The sequence below is a fragment of the Oncorhynchus masou genome, chromosome 25, assembly GCF_036934945.1.
Source record: "Oncorhynchus masou masou isolate Uvic2021 chromosome 25, UVic_Omas_1.1, whole genome shotgun sequence".
Taxonomy (NCBI): Eukaryota; Metazoa; Chordata; class Actinopteri; order Salmoniformes; family Salmonidae; genus Oncorhynchus; species Oncorhynchus masou.
This window is the reverse complement of record NC_088236.1, coordinates 14,579,187-14,589,576: the sequence shown is the minus strand read 5'-3', so window position 1 is coordinate 14,589,576 and position 10,390 is coordinate 14,579,187. Positions and strand designations below refer to the sequence as shown.

Genomic DNA, 10,390 nt, shown 5'->3' with positions numbered 1-10,390 from the left:
ACTGTCAGGTGTCAATGTTGTTCCCTAATCAACAGAACTGTCAGGTGTCAGTGTTGTTCCCTAATCAACAGAACTGTCAGGTGTTGGTACTGCACACAACATGCAACCTGAGAACACTGCTTTAGTGAAGACACATTAGGCAGCACAGGCCAGTGATGTCAGATTTTTGCTTAATAAATGCTATTAGTGGTGCCATAGTAAAAATGTCTATGTTTCAACATTAGATAACCTGCAGCCTAGTCTGGGCTGGCTAATGCTAGAACAGAATGGCATCCAGGCTATAGATTGTTTCACATCTATAAAAAAAACAGTCTCGTCGGTATGAAATGCATTGAGCACCTATGATACTTTCTCTCTATCGTTAACAGGTCCACACTATCTAAGGGAGATTAAAAGTTCCCCCCATTTCAGGTAAACAAAGCACAGGATTCAAAAGAAAACAGCAACAGAAATGCTTTTAATGTAATTGTGATTTGAATGACAGTAGCCCCGAGGGCGAGGCTAGTCGGTTTAACAGAATGAGAGAGTATATTGCATAGGTTGTTAATACCGGACAGTATTGTATGGAAACCCAGTAAAAACAATCCAACTGCCAAGATGACTCTCACACACTAAAATACCCCTTATTAAGCACTGATCAAAGACCAATCTAGGCTTTCAGCTCCTGATGGCTGAAGTTTGTACTTAAAGTCTTCTACCTTTCAGTCTCTGCAGTTGGGAAATACATGATTTGATATTGGATTACTATGAAAAAACAAAAACGGGCCATGTTGTTATAACAAATAACACTAGCCATGATAGAAAACTTTGCCACAGCATCCTAGACCTGTATACAGAAAGGCAGCCAATGTCGTCTTCTCCCCCTCCATCTATACAAATGCTTTGAACATTCAAAAATGCTACATTGCTCGACAGATCCTTGACCTGCTAGTGAAAAACGTATTTTCTGAAAATGTGTATAGATCTATTTTGTAAAGAAATTGTAATTCAATAACTTGAAGTGCAAATTTCAGATTCTCTAAAATGTAATATTAATAAGAGCAAGTAACTATTTTGGCTAAAATATAAATAAACACACAATTCAAGCAAATACTTCTCCATTAAAAAACATTTAAATAATTGTCAAATATTGCATTTTACCAAACCATACTTAGTGACGCTCTGTTCAATAAGCCAGGTTATCATGGATCAGTTAAAGCCTTAAGTCAAATTCTTGCACAACAGGAGTAGAGATTTGCCTCATGGTGGCATAGCTAGAAAAAAACAGCCTCCCTGAGCAAAGTCACATCAACACTACAATTCAAATATTGAATAAAACACTCAACAAGCTTGGCAAAACACACCATGCATCCTTCATGTTCTTCTTTTAGATTAAATTCACAATGAAAACAAAGTCTTTGTCCCAAATGGCACCTTAATCCCCAATAGTGCACTACTTTTAACTAGGACCTATAGGGCTCTGGTCAATACTAGTGCACTATTTAGGGAACGTGGTGCATTTGGGAAGCACACTAGAGCCCCATAAATCAGTCATATTGAATCATATGTAACAAAAGCAGTACTAGTGTTTCTGGGAAGTCAGTTACTGTTATTATAAATGACCGTCAAAGGATATAGAATAAACATACAGCCCCACTAACCCATTGCATTTCACACATTCCTAACACTCCAATCAAATATGTATTCTAACAGGTCTACAAAACTCAAGTCCATCTATAGATTCTAGCTATTGCACAACAAGATACTGTATTATTATAGTTTGAACTGGTCTGTCTGGTGACAAGGCAAGTCATCTCACAGTCAATAATAAGTTCTTGTTTTGGTTAAACAGCTCACATCTACTGCTCTCAAAAGTACAACGGCCCGCCACTAGACTAGCAGTTTTACTTAGCTCAGTATACCACTGCATGTAAAATGATTCAATGCATTGGCTTACATATTGATACCTAGTTTGCTTCATTGCAGGAAGGAATGATATACACCTTCGCATCACTCAAACGATAACCTTTGAATCATGTATGTGATGTTCGTGGATCAAGCCTCAATTTCCCCTGAAACCTATCATACTGTATTCTGGTCCCAGATCTGTTGCTCTTGTCAGCTCCATTACTCATTGTCAAGCCAAATATGGTTAGACACAAAGACAATGAGTTGGCATGACAGCACAAACAGACTGGCACTCAAGCCAACCATACCACCCATTGGCAGAAAATGTCTTTCTCAGGAGTTCCAGGAGTAATATTTCGCCTGCTGAAGTGAGCTGTGGTAAGAGTATTGAGAACAGGCGCAGAATCAGAGCACATTGAGAATTTATACATAGGTATCGAGATAAAGCAGGACCAAAGACCATTAATACACGGACTTGACTTCACAGACACTAAAAAGACAGCTTATAATACTTTACTAAAATAGGCAACAAAAAACTAGCAGTTAAATAAATATTTGGGAGAAGCACAAAGAAAATGTCCTCCTTTACTTTTCCGTCTTTGAGTAGTGACTCACAGCAGGTTCCCAAGGTTGAACAGAGTGAAAGGTGAAGTGTCTGACCACCCACATCTACCTGGGGTGCATTCATTAGTGCCAGTGTAGTAAAACATTTTACAATGAAAACAAGAATTTATATATTGGACAAATTCAGATAGGCCCTTCCCCATTTTAATCCATTTGCTTCCTACTGAATACACCCCTGTAACACAACTGCCGGTGAAAAGCACAACCGTTGCCCTCTAACATCACCTGGGGCATGATCATTCAGAAAGATGAACAGTAACAAAACGTTCAGATAAAAATACATCATTTAGAACATACATTCTTCTTTGTCAGAGAGAATCCATGTCAGTTCTATATGTTACATTTCTATCTAAATTTAAGTCATTTATTAGAATCTCTTATCCAGAGGGACTTACAGTAGTGAGGGCATACATTTCCATACTGTTACCCTGTGGGAATGTTGCAGATGGTGCCACACGGGAAACTCTGCAACATTCTCTGAACCTTTCAACCGTTTGAACACACCCCTGGCTAGTACTGAATCCTGGTTCCCTTGACACACAACAGTTAGGGTGCATGTTCACAGGCAGCCCTGTCTTCAACCAAATGATACGGACTTGACTGCTTGCCCTGAAGTCATTCGCCTTTGATGAAATGTAGCAATTTAAGGAAACAAATGAAACTGTAATTGATATTTAAATATCACAAAACATACAAAAGCTGATTTTAAAGTGTAAACATTGTTTTGATGCCTGATGGTCATTTTTTTTTGTACATGGATAAATTTTAAATAAATCATGTAGGTCTTAACTATAAATTGTTCTTATTAAAATGTAAAAAAACAACAATTCTTATAATTTTTATAATCATGTTAACATTGTTCTATTTTCAGTGGTATAAATAGATATATCTGTCACATCTCCATCTTCTGAACTCTTACATTTACACATCTTCTCCGGCTTTGACTTTTCAAGGCAAAAACAATACTCGTCACAGCCGTGCACACACACACACACACACACGCGCACCTACATACAAATTCATACGCCTACATACAAATGCATACGCCTACACACAAAACACACACACACCGTTTGTGCAGTGTCTACGTGCGGTTGAGTGTCTGGAAGATTCTGGAGATCTGCAGCATGACAGGCCCAGTCTCAGGGTCGTTCATCCACTGGGTGCTGTTCAGAGGGTTCTCCAACATGTCCTCAAACGCTGCATAAAGACAACAAGGGTTTTAGAGGCTAACCTGCTGTGTGACCCTACAGTACACACAACAGAAAACATAATCAAATGCTAACACATTAAAAAGCCCCTTGTGTTTGTGTGTAACTGCTGTCGCTCCTACCCAGCAGTGTTTTGGGGTTGGTGAGGCCCAGCTGGACCACGGGGTTCTCCAGGATGGCCTGGAACAGAGGACTGTTGGTGTCGATGCCCTTATCCAGGTCCTCTGGAGACGGCTTCCTGTCCCCCAGCAGCCACTCACACTGCAGGATGACAACACGATAAGCAACCAGCAGCCACTCACTCTGCAAACACGTTAACCGATCAGCAACCACTTACTCACACAGAGGGACAAAATGTTTAGATCAGTTAGTCAACTCCTCTGAAACTAGGATGGTCAATAGAGAATCAGGTCTCTATCCCAATGACAACATGGACAAAGGGCGTGAAAAGCAGTTCAATCATTCCTTCCTCTCTTGTATAAATTAATGTATTCTGCATCTAGAATGTCTCATTGAATACAAGACGAAACCATCATATAGATAGAAGATAGAGTGCTCCTGAAAGACCTAAGTGTCATATACTTCATGCTAGCAGATACCTATAGACTTCCAGTCATTGCGCTAACGGTAGTTAGCATTGGCTCTCGAAACCCCCTACAACTTCCTTCAAACTGGACAGACATAGAAATGGTATCAAGAGTTCATCTGACTATGGGGAAGTATCCCTTTAAAAACTTACCGCAGCGTCCTGTTGGTTGTTGTTGACTCTCAGAGCATCGACCACCTCCTTCTCATCGAAACCCATCTCCATTAAAGCAATGACTGCCTGCAGAGTTAGACAGCAAAGAGTCTACTCATTCATCTGTGTGAGTTGACAGTTTATATAGTCAATACTTTCATTCCACAAGACATTTGTCATTCTAACAAGCTTTTGTAACAATATGATCAAGAGTCTTATCACACCACAAGTCCAATAATCACAACACAGATAGCATTCAGCAACCGAGTCCATAACTGAACGGCATCGCATTACAAACACTTTGTGTAAGCTAGCTACATGCATCAGTGTTAGCTTGGTACATCCCAGGCCAGGCCATTGGGACCCAAAGTGACACTCACCCGTGAGTCAGGCCTGAACTCTCTTTTCCTTCGGATTCTCTTGAAGATCTCAGTGAGCTCATCCTGCCTGGCTCCGGTGACAGCGTCGTCTGTGCTGGTCTGGGAGAGGGTGCGGAGGAGGCTGGGACGGAAGGCGGAGGCCGAGATAGAATGGACCAGGGGGGGAGCTGTGGCCCCTACTGCTCCTGGGGTGTCCTGGCCAGGCAGGGGGGTGTCCACCGTGGGGTCATCTACGTGCTCAATCAGCCACTCCATGGCCTGGGTCACCGACATGCTGCAGGATGGAGGCAGTGAAGGAGGGGCATGGTTAAAACTGTTGTTTCTGTAGTTTCACACTCTTCAGTTCAGATATGGCACTCTTGTTGTGATTCAAACAACTGGCGATTCTGTATACACTTCACTGATATGACCACTGACCAGTAGCATGGACATAAGACTACACTCGTTGTGTCAGTGATTCTGATGTAGAGTCAGACTCCTGCTGCCGCTAAGTATAATTGATTGTGACTCACTGATTGAGTCTGAGAGCTTTGATGGCTCTGCTCTCAGGGAAACCCATCTCAGTCAGCTGCTGAAGAGCCGTCTCATCCACCCGGTCCTCATCATCCTCATCCAGCATGGCTGACAATCACACACAGACACACATTGTTAGTGAACTGGAAAAATAGTATAATACAGTTGTCACTCATGAACAGCCTTTGTCAGTATTCCAAAATTGTGTCGCTGGTCCGCACTCAAAAAGTAGATTCAAGGTTTCTTTAGTATTTATTTAATTTAGGGGTAGGTAGATGGACAAATGTTTCAGCCTTCGTTAGAGTCATTCAAAAGTAACAATATATACTCTTTATATACAAAAGTATGTGAACACCCCTTCAGAATTTGTGGATTCGGCTATTTCAGCCACACCCGTTGCTGACAGGTGTATAACGTTGAGCACACAGCCATGCAATCTCCATTGACAAACATTGGCAGTAGAATGGCTTTAATGAAGAGCTCAGTGACTTTCAACGTGGCACCGTCATAGGATGCCACCTTTCCAACAAGTCAGTTCCTCAAATTTCTGCCCGGCTAAAGCTGCCCCGGTCAACTGTAAGCACTGTTATTGTGAAGTGGAAACATCTATGAGCAGCAACGGCTCAGCCGTGATGCGGTAGGCCACACAAGCTCACAGAACTGGACCGCAGACTGCTGAAGCGCATAGTGAGTAAAAATCATGTTCTCGGTTGCAACACTCACTACAGAGTTCCAAACTGCCTCTGGAAGCAACGCCAGCACAATAACTGTTCATAGGAAGCTTAATGAAATGTGATTCCATGGCCGAGCAGCCGCACACAAGCCTAAGATCACCATGCGCAATGCCAACTGCCAGCTGGAGTGGTGTACGCCACTGTACTCTGGAGCAGTGGAATCACGTTTCACCATCTGGCAGGTCGACTGAGAAATCTGGGTTTGGCGGATGCCAGGAGAACGCTACTTGCCTCGATGCATAGCGCCAACTGTAAAGTTTAGTGGAGCAGGAATAATGGTCTGGGGCTGTTTTTCTTGGTTTTGGGCTAGGCGCCTTAGTTCCAGTGAAGGGAAATCTTAACGCTACAGCATACAATGACATTCTAGACTATTCTGTGCTTCCAACTTTGTGGCAACAGTTTGGGGAAGGCCCTTTCCTGTTTAAGCATGACAATGCCCCCCATGCACAAAACGAGGTCCATACAGAAATGGTTTGTTGAGATCAGTGTGGAAGAACTTGACTGGCCTGCACAGAGCCCTGACCTTAACTCCATGGAACACCTTTGGAACGCTGAATGCGAGTCAGGCATAATTACTCAACATCTGGGCCTGACCTCACGAACGCTCTTGTGGCTGAATGGAAGCAAGTCCCAGCAGCAATGTTGCAACACCTAGTGGAAAACCTTGCCAGAAGCATGGAGACTGTTATAGCAGCAAGGTGCGGCCCAACTCCATTTTAATGCCCATGATGCTGCCACCCCCGTGCTTCACGGTTGGGATGGTGTTCTTCAGCTTGCAAGCCTCCCCCTTTTTCCTCCAAACATAACAGTTGGTCTAACTGTTCTATTTTTGTTTCATCAGACCAGAGGACATTTCTCCAAAAAGCACGATCTTTGTCCCCATGTGCAGTTGCAAACCATAGTCTGGCTTTTTTATGGTGGTTTTGGAGCAGTGGCCTTGCTGAGCGGCCTTTCAGGTTATGTCAATATTGGACTGGTTTTACTGTGGATATAGATACTTTTGTACCCGTTTCCTCCAGCATCTTCACAAGGTCATTTGCTGTTGTTCTGGGATTGATTCGCACTTCTCGCACCAAAGTACGTTCATCTCTAGGAGACAGAACGCGTCTCCTTCCTGAGCGGTAAAACGGCTTCAGTCGTTTGGAAATGGCTCCCAAGAATGAACCAGACTTGTGGACGTCTACAGTTTTTTTCTGAGGTCTTGGCTGATTTCTTTTGATTTTCCCATGATGTCAAGCAAAGAGGTACGGAGTTTGAAGGTAGGCCTTGAAATACATAAACAGGTACACCTCCAATTGACTCAAATGATGTCAATTAGCCTATCAGAAGCTTCTAAACCATGACATAATTTTCTGGAATTTTCCATGTTGTTTAAAGGCACAGTCAACTTAGTGTATGTAAACTTCTGACCCACTGGAATTGTGATACAGTGAATTATAAGTGAAATAATGTGTCTGTAAACAATTGTTGGAAAAATGTATTGTGTCATGCACAAAGTAGATTATTAAACTATAGTTTGTTCACAAGAAATTTGTGGATTGGTTGAAAAACGAGTTTTAAGGCAAATGTTTTTGGAGTGTAACAGCGTCTGCATGTTGTACCATTGGCCTTTTTGAAGAGCTCCACAGCATCAGGATTCAATGCGAGAAGCTTCTGGGCCACTTCAATGAGAGAGACAAGGATTTTCCTAAGTTCCGTCTGAAACTGAAGGAAAATGTACACACAGGCACACATAAACAATAATTAATACTCCATTTTTTGGACTGAGGTTCATGGCATAACATTGAGAGCATTATCAACTTGCCAGGTCTCCCGTGGGAATGAGGTCTTCTGACCTCAATGGGATTTCCTAATTAAATAGAGGGTTACATAAACATCAAATCTTAACACCAGAAATTTAGAACAGGCTTAATACGACAAACTTCACTCATTTTAACCTGCCTCTGATTATTGTGCAGACCCATGAAATTCAGGACTAGTTGAATTTCAGTACAATAGTCAGTGGAACACTCCTCCAGTGCTTTGAACCATGCATTAGGCCAGGTTATTTACAATAGTGTACAATCCTACTGTACATACGTCTCTGATGTTGTGCTGGGTGACAGTGCGGTCAGTGTGGCGGGTGGACAGGCCAGCAGTGGCCTTCAGGATAGCTTCCTTATCTGGAGCCTTGTTATCTTGCTTCTTCTGACAGACAGGGAGGAATCACACACAGACAATAATCCCAGACAGTACAAATAGTTAGATGTAAGAAGTTTGTTATATTACTTGTCCATGGTTCTATCCATATCAGCAATCTATTAAACATTTCAGTCTGATGAAGGGTGCCTATTTAGTTCAGCGCTGAGTTAGATAACCCACAAAACAATACAATTAAACAAATCAGTTTTACCTTTTCCTCTGCAGATATATCTGCCATTTTCGGAGGGGGTGGCGGTGGTCTCTTCTTTATCAGTAGAAGAACATCTAAAACAGAAGGAATCACTGTAACTTCCTAGCATCATTTTTTGTTGTTGTATATCGTTGAATTTTGTGTGACTGTCCTCGTCTATCAGTGTTTTGTTGCTTGTCATGTTTTGTGTGGACCTCAGGAACAGTAGCTGCTGCTTCTGAAAAAGCTAATAGGGAGCTAAATAAACAAATAACACTCACTAAATGTTTGTGGTGAAAATGTAAACATTGAGACAACTTTGTGACCTCCATACGATTACCTTTATCTTTTAAATTTTCATCTGAAACCGTTTTTGTTTCCATGAGGATCCTCTCTGTGGCAGCATGGACAAGTTTGTGGTGTGTGAGTGTTTTGGGGTCCTCAAGACTTCCATGTACATACTGAAAAACAATCAAACCCCAACATTATCCCACAGGCAGGAACAATTAGCAGTACTTTTACCCTTGTAAAATACTAGCTACAGTGTCATAAGCAGTTTGTAATTGGTCATGTATAGGCTAGCTAGACTTAGATCAATAGCCAGACTCATTTCGAAAGGTAGCAATTATTTCTGCATTACACTAGGAGCATTGTGCCTAGTTTGCAGGTTTAGAAACTAGACAGCTTGCGAGCCAACTTGCTAAATTATAAATAGCAGTGTCTACCCAGTTACTATAAATACGGAACCAGACAATTTCAACTGGGCCTGCAAACAGCTACAATTTCACCACGGGCAAACACCAATGAGCAAGCAGGAAAATAAACATACAAACATACATGTTTCAAGCACTTCTCTTTGAGTTTTTCAATAGTGGTATCCTCTGTAACTTCTTCCAACCACTCCGTACCCTCCATTGTACAAATATGGATTTTTAATATTTTCCCAGCGAATATCTTCTCTTCTTGCACAAACATAGCTGTAGCCTTGGTGTGTAGCTTGATAGCTACCAGTCCAGTGATGTTGGCTTGATGTTACGGCTAGCTTGCTAACGTTAGCGCGCTAACTGGCGTCTTCGAAAACCAGCGACAACAGTGCAAACGCCTGCACTTTTAACTTTCAGACCATTTTCAGACAGACTGGTCGTAATTTAACGAAATAGCAGTCTACTGACGTTATTTCGCTAAAAATATTTGTTTACTTTCCTTCAAGAGTCGAGCAGCCAGCCGAAGACCATATTTTTTTGGTAACGATTGACCTCTGAACCCAAGCAACGTAGTGTTGGCCCTGTGCATAGTGGGAGTTGTAGTTACGTTTACGTCTTAAATCATTCATTGCAATATCCCTTTTTGGACATACATTTCTAACCATTGATTCTTTAAGAATATAACTTATATATGCCGTATGAGATGAGTTCAACTGTTGAACCCGGCAATGAGGATCCCAAAAATCCAATGGCTACCCTGACAATTTGCATTGACCCCCTTTTTATTTGCACGGACTCTCTTGCACTGGCTCTATGCACATGCACACTCACACAAATACACACGTTCACAGTCTTCACATAGGCTGATGCTCATCTGTTTATTGTCTATCCTGATTGCCTAGTAACTTTTACCTCTACCTGCATCAAATCAAATTGAATGAAATGCTTACTTACAAGCCCTTAACCAACAATACAGCTCAAGAATGAGAAAACATTTACTAAATGAACTAGTAAATACAATAATGAGGCTATATACAGGGGGTTCCGGTACAAGTCAATGTGCGGGGGTACAGGTTAGTCAAGTTATTTTGTACATGTAGGTAGAGGTAAAATGACTATGCATTCCCGCTCAGCCCAGTCAAAACTGTTCGGGGGGTAGAAGCTGTTAAGGAGCCTTTTGGTCCTAGACTTGGCACTCCGGTACCGCTTGCCGTGTGTGAGCAGAGA

At 41.9% G+C, this 10,390-nt stretch overlaps 1 protein-coding gene across 5 annotated transcripts; it reads right to left on the bottom strand.

The window, feature by feature from the left end:
* Positions 1–436: 436 nt before the first annotated feature.
* ubac1 (UBA domain containing 1) lies at positions 437–9,720 on the bottom strand. Of its 5 annotated transcripts, XM_064936755.1 has the most exons (12): positions 9,297–9,720; positions 8,800–8,920; positions 8,481–8,554; positions 8,168–8,275; positions 7,893–7,937; positions 7,690–7,792; positions 5,354–5,462; positions 4,842–5,115; positions 4,462–4,548; positions 3,845–3,983; positions 3,582–3,711; positions 437–3,134 (listed from the first exon to the last, which is right to left on the bottom strand). In XM_064936755.1, exons 1-11 carry the CDS (start codon positions 9,432–9,434, stop codon positions 3,596–3,598), a joined length of 1,314 nt encoding a protein of 437 aa, XP_064792827.1. In that variant the 5' UTR covers positions 9,435–9,720; the 3' UTR covers positions 437–3,134; positions 3,582–3,595. The 5 variants fall into 5 exon arrangements, with proteins under 5 accessions (XP_064792827.1, XP_064792826.1, XP_064792828.1 ...); XM_064936754.1 differs by having other exon boundaries at positions 437–3,711; XM_064936756.1 differs by having other exon boundaries at positions 437–3,711; positions 7,690–7,786.
* Positions 9,721–10,390: the final 670 nt, after the last annotated feature.